This window comes from Meriones unguiculatus, chromosome 8 (assembly GCF_030254825.1).
Source record: "Meriones unguiculatus strain TT.TT164.6M chromosome 8, Bangor_MerUng_6.1, whole genome shotgun sequence".
NCBI lineage: Eukaryota > Metazoa > Chordata > Mammalia > Rodentia > Muridae > Meriones > Meriones unguiculatus.
The window spans coordinates 31,457,197-31,473,017 of NC_083356.1; the positions used below are offsets into that span (position 1 = coordinate 31,457,197).

Consider the following 15,821-nt stretch of genomic DNA (forward strand, 5'->3'; position numbering starts at 1 on the left):
ATTCAGCCTGAGGGCCGATCCTTGAAGGAGGTGGGGGTTGAAAGAGGGGTGAGCTCCTTGAGCCAGGAATCCTCCTGGGGATCAGTGTCATCTGCAGGTAACTGTAATTTCCCACTAGATAAAGAGGGTGGAATCAGGGATGGGAAACTGATTTACAGCTTTCCCACACAGAGAAAGGATAAAACGTACCACTTAAAAGCTAATGACGGGTGCTCTCCTTCCTGTTTCTCTAGAACACTGCATTGGAAGCATAAGCCTTATTTTATTCACCACAGACTTTTGAAAACAGTAGCATAGAGGCGGTTAGCTTTCAGTTTTATACGGGACCTTTCTCTGTTCCTTGTGATGAGCAGCGCTACTTAATTTTGAGCTAAACAGACAGAACTAGATTATCTGCACTGTGATTATTTCCGTGACATCTCTTCCACCACCAGAGGATCTCAGCTAGCCTCAATGTGGCTTGGGCATAGTTCAGTTCTCTATATGCTGACTGACTGATAAGCGTGGAGGTTCCAGGGCACCTGGGTTACCCATTCCTTGTTTGCTGCACTCCAGGAGGTTTGTACAGAGTTCTGGACAAACTCTGTGATGTGCTTAGTGTGGAGGCAGAAAAGGCAAGCTGAAAGGAGATCGTGCATATGCATTGCATCCCTCACCTATTCAGCCAAGATCATCTCTCACTTTCTCTCATCACACAGTTAACATTTCCTCCAGAATCACATTTTTCTATATAAACACACACACAGCAACAGGTGAGAGTACAGGCCTTTGACTTTATTTTGGGTATGCCTGTACCTGTCCAGCTCCATGAAGGCAGAAATCTCTGTCATGTGCATGTCGCAGGTGGGGACCCCACAGTTGAGAGGGGATGTAGCATCTCACCGAAGGCTACCGTGCTGTGTGTTTACTGCCTTCAACCTGGTTCAGGAGGATATCTTCTTCCACCTGGCTCTAACCCCCTATTGGCAGCTTCCTCTTTCTTTAACCATCCTGCCTGGGTTTTGCATCCCTCTTCTGGCATCTATAAAGCATCTTACATGTATTTGTCAGAGGCCCAGCTAGTTGGTACTTTGGTTGCTATTTTCCACAGCAGAGTGTGGTACCTGTAAGGGCAGGAACTGTCTTTATCTCTGTATCTGTGCCTCTGTTGCCAAGCAGATACTCAGAAGATAGTTACGCAAAGTGAATACTAAAAATGATTTGAGTTGGAATACCTAGCGTACACGATGCTTAGGACCTAAAGAAATGCATCTCCTTATGCAGGAATGTAGGGCAGGGAAGGGGAGGAGAGGGACAGTGATAATCACAATGTTCAGCTGATGCCCAGTGGGACATAAGGTAGCATTGTAAGAATCCCTCACTATGAGACCAGTGTAACACAGAGACCAGAAAAGGTAGTGTTTCAAAGTTCCAAGATTCTAGATCAAAGTGGCTATATTCAAATCTTGCTTCCATCCGTTACAAGAATTTGGAGCTAACATCATGACCTCACCTTCTTAAGCTTCAGTAGCTTCCTCTGTAAAACACAGACAACAACACTTATAGTAATTAAAGTTCAATGAAACAGTTTACAGGAAGTGATAAGCACATGTGTGGCCACTGATACAGCCTGCACCCACTATGCAATGACGTCAATACTGAGCTGAGGTAACAGTCATAAAATCAGTTCTTCAGAGGGGTTAGAGGATGACAGTCCACTTAGCAGCAGAGGGGATACAGGCTGAGTTCAGAGGCCTACTTAAAAGCACAGAAAATACTGGACTGAGTTCAGAGGGCAGAGGATGATGGGAGCATTAACAGTAGAAAGGACACTGAACTGAGTCCTGAAGGTCGGGGCTGGTTCCCATGTACAAAAGAGCAGAGAATACTGACTCACCAAAACAATCAAATTTCAAATTACTTTAATGAAGGGTCCTGTATCTTTTAAGTCACTGCATTCCTACTATTTAATTTGTATCTAGTACAAAACTCACCCTCTGTGAATGTCATCATATAAGAAAGAACAGATGGACTCCAAGGAAGAGTCAGGCCAGAAGCAGGACACATGAGAATAGCACAATGTGGGGCACTACAGGGACATCCTGTGACAAGAGGAAGAAATCGGGTCTGGGAGAGTGATGGCCACACGAGAGAATGTCCTGCATTCTGTTTAATCCTATCAGCCAGACTGCACTGAGAACTGCCCGGGAGAGAAGTAAAGCACACAGGGACTCTCCAGAGACTATTAGTTCAGGATGGCTCTGAGGACTCAATAGTTTAATCCACCGAGAGATTCAAACTGTGAACAGATTACTTGAGAAGTGATAGAATGCTGGAAGGTGAGCCTGGTTGGGGAAAAGTGTGTCCCTGCAGGCATGTCCCTCCAAAGACTATGTGCCTGGCTCCTTCCTGTTCCTGCTCTGCTCCTAATCTTGCCAGCTGTGGCAGAAGCTGCTCTCTCCAGAGCTCCCCTTAAGCAACAGGTCACAGTGAAGCAAAGTCTTCCTAACAGCAGCCAGTAGGAGCACTCAGAACACACTGGAACTGCTCTTGTCCCTTGGGTAATCCCCTATCACAGTCTAATGAGGCTATGGATGCTGCAAAAGTGAAATAGACACAACATTCTACGATTCCTGGCTGTTAGAAGACCACCCTCTGCCTGCCCATAAGTCCTGATTTAAGAAGCCTATGTGAGGATGGATTCCCTTGGGCCTCAAGATGGGGTATGAGGCAGGGAGTGTAAGCGCTCTTCAGTGCCCAGCAGAGAAGGGGTTGGTATTATTGGAGCCTGTACAATGGACCATTGACGACTTCATGACTGAAGCCCACAGTCACAGTTTTGACCCATAGAATTCTATGATAATAAACTATTTACTGTGTAAACTATGAAAAAGAAAAGGTTATATTTATTATTTGATGTCAATCTTTAAGAATACTACTTCAGAAAGAAACCCAAAAGCTCCAACACTGAGACATGCCACATTCCTTACCTATACTAGGAAAAAAGGCAAAAGCCAAGCAAACAGCAAACTCAATAAATGTCACAATTCATTTTCTTTCTATAGTGTGTTTCAGTTAATTCTGACTATTAAGAAAAGTTTGTATGCTTCTCCTTTATATTAAATACATGAATTCAATCCTAACCACCGACTTTCATGTGACTGTGTCGGGTAAAACAACGCCTACAGCATCACTTACTGAAAGTTAGAGAACTATGAATATAACAGTGTGCTTCATTTCCCTGGTACTGACAGGAAGAGACACTTCCCCAGATATGTAGAGCTGAGTGGCAGAGCTCAAATAAAAACACTTGAGAAGATCCAGCCAGGCATCATGCAATGAGTTTCTGACCATAAGGGGCTACAGAATGACAGTGAATTAAATCCCCAATTACAAAAGCAAATGAACTATCAAAACCCAAAATAATACCCACAAACATCAAACCCCAAAAGATAAGTATCAGAAAGATCATGAGGCCAAGAACCTGAGCAGTAGTGATTGCCTGCTACCACCTGCTACTGATCTCTCAAAGTAGTGAGATCAAATCAATGATACCACCCCTCTTTTATAGATATTTGCTTTACAGATCTCCAGATTAAAAATAATAATCCCATAAAACACTTGCTTTAATATTTATTTTATAAAAACTCTAATTTTCAGAAGCACAAAACACAGATCTATAAGACTAGGTTAATTACTTTGAAAAACTACTTGTATATTTCTGTAAGCTTTTGCATATATATGTGTATGTGTGTATAAAAATTAAAGGTTCACATTTAACATTCAAATTGGCAGACTGCTTTCTTTAACTTAAGAATTTAGAAAACCTTTGCAGATTATTGGCTAAATTGCGCTACTCTCATTGAAAATTATGCTATGTTTTGGATTTATCACAATAACTACCATATATGTATATGTACACTATGTATATATCTCTATATATGCTGGTTGTATATACACATGGTATATATTTGGTGTATATATTATATCTGTGGTATACACATATGAATTATTATACAATGTGTTCAAATGACACATCTGTGAGGCAGATTCTAAATAATTCGATTTAGTGTGTCTGAGATACTATTTAGGACATTCATTTTTAGTAAATATGCAGGTATCTGCAACAGATCTACATATATGTTGCAACTATTAGCTCGGTGTTTTTAGGGACTCCTGATGGTGGGAGCAGATGTGTCTTTGACTCTATGGACTGCTCTTGGTTCTCTTTTATTCCTGTTGGGCTGCCTAGACTAGCCTCTGTGTGAGGGCTTCTGCCTTGTCTTACTGTATTTTGTTTTGCCATGATTGATTGCTGTCTCTTGGAGGCCTCCACTTTTATGAAATTATGAAGGAGAAAGTAGGGGAATGGATCTAGGGAAGAAGGCAGATGGAGCTGGAAAGAGTCTGGAGGGAGGAGAAACTGGTTGGGATGTATTATCGAGGGAAGCATCCATTTCCAATATAAACAAACAAATATTTTACATGAATTAGGTGTAGAGATTCTAAAAAGAAAGGAAAAGAAAACTATGCTACGAATTGAGGTGCTAATACCCTGGGTCTCTGGTTTCTAACACTGGCCCATTCACTCTGCAGATGCCTCCTGCCTGTCCCAGGAGGTCCTTGAGGGCCTAAGGGTGCTGTCACAGGGAAGCAGTCATAGGCACACCGTGCCCTACCTCACTGTGTGAGCAAGAACTTCCCCTCACCTCCTCAGCCACTGGGTATACGGGACAAAAGGCACTTACCTTTCTCTGCTCTATGTCACACTGAGCTCCTCTGACAGTCCAAGATGGTCAACATTTCCTAACAAAAGAAGAAATCTGTTTACTCAAAATAAATATAAGGAAGTCTCAAATAAACATTTTATATAATCTACAATTAACACTTAAGCCAAATGATTAACAAATAACTTTATTAAAGCCTTGTCAGTTTAAAGAATGCCCTCGATTTACTAACCAAAAGATGTATTACACACAACTAGTTATGAGGTTTTACAGTTGTTTAATAGGGAAGAATTGGCCCCAATTAAACTGGCTAAACTAAGGCTTTTTAGATTACTGCAACAAATTAAACTTTTTAAAATGAGAATTTAGGTGATCTTAAAGCCTTTCTAAAATGGATAATGAAACTGGCTATGTTGTAATCTCCCTGGTTTTATTAGTTATATTAAGATAAATTAAGTGAGATTAAAATCTTATTTGATTTATTTACCTTTGAAAATGAAGACCGTTTAAGGGTTACACATCCTCAGCCTTGGCGAGTGCGACCTCAATTAGTCAAGTCAGAATGTCTTTAAAAGCTTTGTGCTTATGCTTCCAGCAGGGAGCGAGGTGTTCATTAAGGTACCAAAAGTCTCATAAAAAATCCAAAGTTGCACTAGTGAAAAAACGCTCGACAAGATGAAAACTGATCACATCCTTTTCAGAAAAATCCAGTAGTTATTTTAAAACCAGTTTTAAAAGCAGATTTGGTTTGCATGGGTTTAATGTGCCACTTGAGCAACTCGATACCGTATGGACTCTTTAGACCGCATTTGAACCTAGGGTGAGTATATCATGGCACATTTAATTTTATACCACTTTTAAATAAGCTGTACAATATTTAGTGTGACCCTTTTATGACAAGCGCTGTTAGAGGAACCCTTTCCCTGTTTACAGCTATTTATGAAGGCCTTTTTAAATAGAAAAACATGAAATCGTTAGCTCACACACACAAAATTCTTTCAAAAGTTTATTTAGTATCAAGCAAGAGGAGACTTTGCCTAACACTACAGAACATAAGACTCAGTTACAAAAGAATCCCACATTGTTTGCACTTGTAATCGGCTCCCTTTTTACGCAAGTTGGCAAGAAAAAAAAAAAACTAGCATATGGCTGAACGATAAAATAACTAAATTCTATGGAAACCTTTAAAATGAAAGGTGAGGCTTATGTTAAAAGAATGGATTAACATATTTAGTAAACCTATCTTTTTGTTTAACACTAGTTAATCAAAGTTATTTTTTTCCTTTTCATGACCTAGTTTTCATATACAGACTGCAAATAACAAAATTTTACATGTCCTTCTCCCTGCCAAGTGGATGCTTCAACAAAGTGGTTTAAAGTTCCATCCATTCAGATTTTAAGCATTTTGACTTATTTAAAAAGGGATTGTTCATAGAAAAAAATTACTTTGAACAGTATACAGGACGGTGGAGATTGGCTATTTCACAACATCAGACAGTACAATCAGTATCTGCCATATGGCTGGTCTCTGTAGACGCCCTTCGCCGTCCGCGCCGAAGGAGCCTTATGTCTTGAGTTAGTCCATTCCTCTTGCCCTAAAATCAGGAAGATGAATCACAATTAGGCCACTGTCAGGGGATCCCAGGAGCTTCATCTGTCAGAACCAGTGGTGAATGTCATACTGGAGATACATGTCTCTGATGTACTAATAAAAGAAACACAAGGGGATTTACTTAAAAATATTGTGAACACAATACAAAATGATCTTGTCACCAGCAACATAATCGCCTTGAGAAGAGAGTGACCTTTATGGTGGGAACAGCAACTAAGTGCAAGAATTTCTTCATGCAACAAATCCAACAGCCTTTAACAGAACTCTAAGAGAATGGAAAAGGACCATTCTCATTTCTTCCAAGAGCAAAGACAAGGAGAATGAATACAGATAATTTGGGGGAAGAAAAAGAAAAACAAAAACAAAAACAGAGATCAAAGTGGGAAAGGTAGACTGAGAAAAGTCTCTGCCTGTTCACAGGTTCTCCACACAAGGACTAAAGAAGGCACACTGGTGGGGACTTCCTGACACCATGTCATAAACAGCATACATGCTGGGTGGCTGTCACTAGCCACAAACTTTCTATCACCTTTACCTCCTGAAATTCAACAGAGTCCAGTCTCAGGACATTCACTGAGTTATCCCCAGGTCTCAGACAGCAAACAGTTAAGTCCCTGCTGCAACACAGAGCAATCGAAAAGCCATGTGTCCTCAGAGACCAATTTAAAAAGCTGTGAGAGAAAAATGCTTAAAATGACCTCTTCTGATACAAACATGCAATCAATGTCACTCCCTCTGGCGAACTTGCACGGATTTAAGTAGACAGCACTCACCAAGCCAATGCATCTCTCTTAAGTGTTTATTATGAATTTAAAAAAAAAAAAAAAGGAGCAACCCAAAAAAGAAAATAAAAACCACCCATATATATAGGACCTCCCCAGCCCCTGGCAGGTGATTCAACAAAATGCACTTCAAAGTGCACCAGAAAATGCATTTTCACTTAAGTTCAGGGAACTGTCACAGAGTCAACTTCCCAGGACCTTAACTTGCTTGCGCTGGATACTAGGCATTCTTGGAGCTTTGCCACCAACAGAGGTTTCTTGTTCCCAGATCCCTTTGCCTTGCAGCAAAGGTACTTCTTACTATCATTTTGTCGCCACCGTCAATTCTGTTAATTAAACCTGTCACCCTTCTGCATACTGAGACTCTGGTCTTGGATTGCCCAGCACCTTTATGGGTTCCCTCGGAGCTCAGAGGAGTTACTTCCTAATGAGCCTGACAGACCCTCGCGTCTCCTCCCTGGCACAGCTTTTGTAACCTTTCTGAAATGACTCTCAGTATAATTTGTCTAAGGTCTTGAGGTTGGGAATGAATTAAAATATAAAGATGGGAGTGGGGGAAGCATGAGAGCTAAAATCTCAATGGCTTCATTTCCTTTACTATCAAGGAGCAAAAAGACTTCAGAAAGACCCATGCCAGCAAGTGTCTGCAGTTTGGCAACCTGCTTGGTTAAAATAGTGAGAAGGGTCAGTACCAGCCACTGACTGCAACAAAACACCTAAGCTTGGGCTCTGAACCCATGCACTGTAATCAGTCTTCAGTTGTCTTTAAACACTGCACTTAACTATTAAATGAGCCTCAGGCAAACGCAGGGTGTACTCAAAGGAAATGACAGGAGGAGGGTCCACACACAAAATGAGTTCATTAAAACGAGTGTGGATCTCCCTTCCCATCAGGACTTTTAAGGTTTGCCCATGGCCACTTGCCCTCTCTCTGGGTGATGATTATGGCCACTCACTCACCATAGGAATCGTAAGCCTCCTCGCCGAGTCCGTGCCCGTAATCATAGTAATCAGCTCCGCTGCGTGAACAAAAGAAAACACTGTTAGCACAAGATGTTTCTGCGGTGGGGTTAAATCATTGCCAATGAAGTGCTCGAAACTAGATAAACTAAAAATAGATCGGGCTAAACTGGAATTAATTCCTCCTGAGATGAAAGAATGCTGAGAGAAGGCAGACTTCTTGACTATCAAAGGCTCTCCTCTTAACTCCTGAGTCTGTCATCCAAAGCACATCTGGCTAATCACCCCCACAGTGTCTGAAAGGTAGGAGGAAAAGGCTGGAGTCCTCAGAGGGACAGGCTGAGAACTAGATGCTAAGAGCCATGGCAGGGTTCACTCCAGGTGCTGCTGGGGATGAGGCAGGAGGCAGCAAGCACCAGGTCTTTGCAATGGATAGATATGGTTTCTTCGACTGCTGCAAACCTTCCACAGAACTCAGTACCACGACAGCTGCAGGAAGTTTCCTCATCTGTTAAACAGCGGGCCCAAGAGAGCTCCTTCCCTTCTCTATCGGCATTACTATATTACCATTGACGCGCCAAAAACCCTCATGCTGGGTGCCTGGATGAAGTGCAATAGAGTGAAGATGAATCATCCCAGGGAAGTTACGAGGCCTTTTCAACAGGCAGGCAAGTCTAGGTTTGAATCTACCATCAACAGCAAGGATAGCCTGTTATTGCCACCATTGTGTGCACATACTACAAATAGTCTTCATCTTTGTACCAAATGTGAACTGTGTGCGGTTCTGTTTTGTTTTTACAGACAGAAGCTGGGTCACTGAACCTCACCTGTGCACGTATCTGAGGAAGAAGTTAGGCTCCATTTACCCCCTTAGGCTCCTCTTTCCCACCAATTTTCTAAGAAGCAGGCATCCTTATTATTTCAAGTTCCAACCACCAAACATGAAGGTTCCAAGCATAGTGGAACCCAGCTGCATTCTACACCTCTAGCAGCAGGGTGTCTTCTGCTGGCTGCTGATGTCCATATGCTCTGGGACCAATGTAGGTGAGATGTCACCCATGTTACAGGTTAGGGCCAGGGATACAGCCTAAAATCTCACTGGTTACAGCATAGTTCAGTTTATCTGATGCACAGACCCCAATCACAGGCTATATCCACACTGTACCCCTCATCCCCATGTTTCCTTTCTTGTGTAAAATATACCTAAGACCAAACAGTCCAAAGGCACCATGAAGGCGGCTGGCTGCCCTCAGATGTCAGCAATGAAGTGCTACTCCATTGAGATGCAGCTTCCTGTTACTACTCCTTCTGCTTGACATGTTCTTTCACCCTCTAAGCTACTTTCTACTCAAACATCAGACTGAATGTTACCTTCACAGAAATTCTCCCATTCATAGTCAATATGGCCTCCGTCCTAGGTTACTGTCATCATTTCTCATTCTCGCCTATACCAAAGGTTTCCACAGCAGGTATGGAGGGACCAGTGCTTGGAGAATGGTACACACACACACACACACACACACACAACCACACAGATAAAGACACCAACACACAGACACCAGAAAGATACACACACACACTGTATCCCAGATAAAGAGTGCAATGCTGGGCAATGCTCTGAGGGGCCAGAAAGATGGAGGTGAAGGAGGGCTGAGGAAAAGGAATAGAGTACGCACAGCACAAAAGAAGGAAGTAGGCTAAAAAATCCAAGTGTTTCCAAGTGTTTTTCAAATAAAATTATCCAGTCCTCATAGCATACCCAGACCAGAATATTCTGCAGGACAGGCCTCCACTAAGCGCACAATACAGGGTAGACACCTTGTAAACCCGGGTGAACCACATCCTTATAAGCTAGCTAAACACAGTTGAACATACTTGCTCCAATGTGAATCCTCTGTAATTAAGGTTCTAGAACGTGCTGTGTTTAGTTTTCCTAGCTCTGTGTTCAGGTCCTACGGCAGTCACCGAAGCTCAATGTAATGAACAACTTTTCCTTGGAGGCATAGGCAGCTCAGAGCTTTAGAAACACTCAACAACCTGGCCAGCTGACTTACTGGCAGCTTCTCTTGGGCATGATCCCACCTCATCTGAAAGTCTGTTTTTACTATTACATGACAATGAGGCTCAGAGAACTGAGGGGCACTGTACTTGTTAGTGGCAGCATCTATACCTAAGGCTCTGCTACCACACACAGGACAAAGGTGGCTTCCTCCCCTTCCTCAGCCGTTCACTCTTCCACACGCAGTTGCTTCCCTGGAGCTGACATGACTCTTCCTCACACTCAGCACAGAGGGTTCATAGGACCACACCATGCATTCATGGTAACTGCTCACAGCATTATTTTTCTCTGGCCTCTGGTCTCTCTTCCTCTCCTTCTGTAGGTCTAACTTTCCCTGAGGCACAGTGAGAGAACAAGCTGGAAAAAGAAAGTAAGAGATTTCCATATTCAGGAAGACATTAAACCCAACAGCAAGCAACAAAACAAGGCTCTTCTACACAACATACTGCAGCTGTACAATAAGGAAGAGCTTTAAAGTACAATGTTTCTCCTCTTAACGACAGACACTAGGACTCAGCCAAAGGTTTGGAGGCAATGCTCAAGTTGGGCATCAGTCATGACACCTGTCTCAATTATGGCCTCTGACTGCAGGGTCTCTGGTGAAGTTGCTACCATGCAGAGGGCCCAGGTGGAAGTTCAGTTTGCCTGGCTTGATCCTACCCTTGCCCCACAGTGCTCTCTAAGGGTCAGCTGCAGAATCTGGCTCCACGTAAGTCAAATTACCTTCTTGTTTTGTGGCAAATAATTTTAGCGATAATGCTTCCAAAAACCTAAATTTAAGGAATCTTGTTTTTTTCCCCCCAAACTTAATGGTAACATTATAATGGCTCCTTAGACAAATAAACTTCGTGGTTCTTGAGAATTTTACCTATTATACAGATAAAACAAGAGTGCCCTTTATGAAACTGAAAGGGCTTCCTTTCCTTAGAGAGTTTGCAATCCGTTACCTCAGAGCTGACATGACAGACAGGCACAGAGACTAATAAACCAAGAGTGTAACAACTGCCTTCTTCATTAAATGACGTCAGTGGTAATGAACATCTACACAGACTGGAAATTTATCTGTGAGGCATACTCACACAATTCAGCTTAGGGTGGGGTCCTGAATATTTTCCAATGATCAGAAAGATAAAAGGCAGCGTAATTTGCCCCAGAATTGGGTTGGTGATAAGACAATCTTAGTTTTGACAAGCGAAACTTTAAATTGACATTTGCTATCGTGTCACCCAGTTTCTGATTATTTATTGCAAGACTGTCATCAAGCTGTGAAGCTGGAGCAGCTGCGCCCCATACCCTACCTGTCAGCTTCATCAGAATTGTTTTCACAGCATTTCATTTCATGTAACTCAAATGTCTATTAACTAAAGATGTGTCCTATTTCCCAAGGATAAACTAAAAGCCATGACATGGCAGAGGGGAAACAAACACTAAGAAAATGCCATTTAAGGGCACAATTTACAGTCTTAATAAAAACAAACAGAAAAAAAAAAAAAACAAACCCTACAACAAACGACCATGAGGCTGAACAGTCCACACTCCATCACAAAGGATCCACGTTAATGCCCCACCCCTTGCCAAGAGGCTAGAAGTGGGCTTCTCCTGGTTATTTCCCTAGACCTCTACATTCCTGCCCCCAGTGACATGATCACAGAAAGCCCAAGATGCTCAGTGTAACTGCTGCCTGGAGAAGTTGCCAGTAGTGCTCTAGTCCACCGAAGCTCCAGTCAATTATGCACTCTTCCTTTCTTCAGTTTACTAGGAATGAGTGCACTCATTCCTGAAACCAAGCACACTCATTCCTGAAACAACTTTCCTTGGCTCCCTCATCCAAGTCAACAAACAAGCCCGAGCACTACACAATGGTTTATTTCTCTTCTGGTAAGAGAAAGGCACAGGCTGGAACCTCTCTCATAACTTCTGTGCTCCTTCCAGAGGTAAGCAGGTGGAGCATGCACTGAACACAGACTCCAAAAGGCCAAGCTCCCTTTTCCCGGCTTACCCCTTGAGTAAGAAGAAATGCCTGTCAGTTACTTCCTCTGCCTCTAAGCCTGGTGGTTAGACCTTTCCACTAATTTCTACCTTGAGGTCACTGAGCACGTTTTACTAGACCCTTGATTGTATTTGTATCAGCAAAGGAAGCCTGAGACACATCATAATATTGACAGTGTGCCTTGGGTTGTGCTTGCCCCCACTGCCTCATCCTCTCCTTATCCTCTCCCCAGCTCACTCTCTGGAACTCCACACAGTGGGAAGCTGAGGGCATTTCTTCCCCTCTAAGTGTTCATCTCCCGAAGCTGGAAAAAAGGCAATAACTTCTTCACTAGCCCTCTGTCTTCTAACACACACACGCACAACTATGGCACTGCACTTGTGTCCAATACCATGTAGTGAATCTGCCAGCAGGTCTCTGACCCTGAGGCCTACAGGCTTCAGGGATACAAATAGTTAATCCTTCACCCTGTAGGTCTGCCAACTTCTTCTCATCCCTTAATTAATCACCTCCATGTCATGCCTGCGGATTGTGTCATTAAAACTCAAAATAACTATCTTTTAAGGCCCTCGTTCTGTGGTTTCCTCTTAGTTTCTGATAGGGCAAGGCAGTTTTTTAAGCACATGTACCCATCCCCCTGTCCCCTTTAGCTCTGTGGAGGACAAGGTACTTCTTGGTTCTTTTCTACCACTGGTGTTACCTTGCCCATAAGCCTGACAATCCCTTTTCCCTTAGACCTGTCAGGTTGGAGCATTTGAATTCTGACATCAGTCCTCTTTTCTTATTTAAATGAATCCCTTGGTATTTTGCATTGATTCTTCAAGATCTAAATACCCACGCCTCTCAAATTTACATATTTTTTTTATGGTGTTCCTTCTAAGATTTATGTTCATGTACCTTTTAACATCTAAACTTCTAAAAGACACTTCAAACAAACCAAAACAACTCCACATCACATCAGCCTTCTGAACTCATCCCTCAATCTGCCCACCCAAGTACCACTGCCCCTTAACCAGAGCAAATCTATCTAGTCTGCTGATATCAAAAAGTCTGGAGCCTTCTATGTGGCTCTATACCCTTAAGTATGCTGGTACCATGGCGGCCAGGGCTGTGGGAAGATTTCAGCAATCCACCTCTCCATGGCAACTCTGAACCTTCATCTCACTCTACAGAACAGCACTGCCAACTGATATGGACAACACTTCTCCCTTTCTTCTCAGTTAAGTAAGAAGGTGAGACCCATCAGAAAGGACTGCATGTCTGTTTTGTTCAGTGAAATGGCTAGGCGTCACTCAGAATAATGTCTAGGATACAGAAGGTACAACTTACTGAATTTTAGCTGAATACACTTACTGAGCTGGTGAGTGAATGGACGGTAACATTACAGTTGAAAACTGTGTACCCAGACAATCTGGAAAGATACAATGTTATGAGTAGATAATGCTGAAAAGAGCATCTATCTCATCCTCCTCCAGTGGAATAAGATGGAAAGGCTGAAGGCCTGCTATTTTGTAAATGTAGAAGGAGCCTGACGAAAATAAAATTAGGTCCTGAGCCCGAGCAGAATCAGGCATTCAAAACCACAAATGGGATCTTTCAGTGTGTGAGACACTGAGCTGAAAATTTAGACAAAGAAACAAGGTGCTGAACCCACTCCCAAATAGTTCCTGCAGACAGGGAGCTACCTGTTAGCAGCACACGGGTATGGATGCCCCACAGGACCTCAACCTCTGAGGTGGGAAAAAAGAGAGAAGGAAACTATTCAACACAGTTGTAGAAAAGAGCTGAGCAACAATGGAGGAGGAAAACAGGAAGAGGTGAATGAAGTCAGACTAAAGTCTTTCTTGTTCTCTCAATTCATAGTTCACCAACTATATAAATGGCATCAGTGCCTACTATATAATTATATTTTCAATTCATAATCATATTTTATATATCATATATTAGACATTCTGCATATCAGATACTGCCCCACAAACCTATTGAGTAGATAATATTAATTCATTTACATTCTGCAAAAGTGAAGCTATCTGAGGTTTAAGCTTACTGTACAAGAATGACTATGAGAAGACCAAAGCTGGAAGGTCAGATGGGTCAGCCTGAAGCCCACACCAGGCCACATCCTTCACATATGCAGAACTTTGGAGTCTGAAATGTACCCTCCTGATAGCCAAATGACACACAGTCTGCTTACTGCTAGCAGCTTTTGCCTCTGCTCTATATCCATGGCTTATGACCTGTCTACTTCTTTGGCAGCTATTATGCCCTTCAAAGTGTAGAAAACTATCTTTCTTTGGTTTTAGATTTCTTTCTTCTTTTTAAAAATTCTTGTTCCAGTCTTAGTTTCTTTTCCTGTGTTGCTGTGATGAGACACTCTGACAAAGGCAATTTCTGAAAGATGGCTTATAGTTCAGTGTTTATGTATCATGGCACCAAGGTCAGAGCAGTCAGGAGACAGGGATTAATGCAGATCCACTTGTGCATTACGCAGTCTTGAATCCCCTGTCTACAGTTAACATGGGTCTTTTCATGTCACCTAACATAATCAAGATAACTCCCTCAGGCATGCCCAGAGGGGCCCATCTCCCAGGTGATGCTAGGTCCTGCCAACAGGTGACTACACATCCCCCATAACTGTGCTTTCCTGCTCTGGTAGTCCTGCTGGACTCCTTCTGAAGTAGGAGGCTGAATCTTGGCTTCTGTACTTTTTTTTTTCCCAATGCCTTCCTTCTTTCCCTCCCTCCCTCCCTCCCTCTCTCTCTCTCTCTTCCTTCCCTCTCTCCCTCCCTTCCTCCTTTCTTTCTTTTTTTTTTTTTAAGCCCCACCATTTCCATCCCACTTCAGAGCTTGTTTGGCCATTGTGGGTTATGTCTTCTTATCCACACGGATATTAATTACAAAATCATCCATTCTCTGAGAACTGTTCTTTCAAGGTCTGCCATTTTTAGTATGCTGAGTCTGGTGTTTCAAAAAAGTTTTGCAAATTTTGGCAATGCATGAATTCTTGCTTTTTCAGATTCTCAGCTTGCTTGTCTGTCAATGCAACACCACACACACACACAAACAAACACACACACACCTTACTTAAAATACTTTCTTATGGTAGCACGGAAAACAGTCAGAGTATTGTGTGCTCTGGGATATTCAAGGTGGTTATCTGTCTAAGGGTCTCTTGGTTACCCTGGAGCAAGGTACTACAAGACCCGTGGCCTTGTGTAGTCAGAGCAGTCATTTGTGCAATGCTCCCCTGCACTGCTGGGCACCACTGCTTCACCGAGTTCTTGGAACCACCAGAAAAGACTCCCTTAATCATGGCTGTCTGTGAGAGGGGCCTTCCCTTGGCTGGTCACTCACCATGGTACCCTTCTCCTGAATATGGTTTTGCCATCCCCTGATTCACCCTGTGGCTTTATGTGCTTCATCCCTCTTTCCTTGGGTATCCTTTAAAACTTTCTTTCTCGTAGTTCATGGAATGGGATCCAAGAGAGGATGGGTGGCAGGTGAAGCAGATGTACATTTTGATTCATTTCTGTATTTTTCTTTTTATTGAATTCCATTTAACTGACTAATCATTTTAGTCCTAATTCTTAAAGTCTCTGTAAAGTTGGCACATTGTTTAGTCATCTGAACAATGTGATAGATGGCATAAACCTTGTCATTTACATTGCTCCCCGTGATTCCATCATCCAGCAGCTCCAGAATCAGAGCCACC

The 15,821-nt window shown here is 42.6% G+C and overlaps 1 protein-coding gene across 10 annotated transcripts in view; it reads right to left on the reverse strand.

Moving 5' to 3' along the window:
• Khdrbs3 (KH RNA binding domain containing, signal transduction associated 3) overlaps positions 1-15,821 on the reverse strand; it is a 168,395-nt gene that overhangs the window by 2,275 nt on the left and 150,299 nt on the right. For 7 of the 10 annotated variants that reach the window (XM_060389318.1, XM_060389319.1, XM_060389325.1 and 4 more), the window contains 2 exons: positions 8,061-8,119; positions 5,700-6,301 (listed from right to left, as the gene is read on the reverse strand). In XM_060389318.1, the coding sequence (XP_060245301.1) occupies positions 6,210-6,301; positions 8,061-8,119 (151 nt within the window). In that variant the 3' untranslated portion in view covers positions 5,700-6,209. Of the gene's footprint in view, positions 1-4,727; positions 4,786-5,699; positions 6,302-8,060; positions 8,120-15,821 lie in introns of those variants that run through there. The other 3 variants (XR_009593689.1, XR_009593690.1, XR_009593691.1) reach the window with 1 other exon arrangement.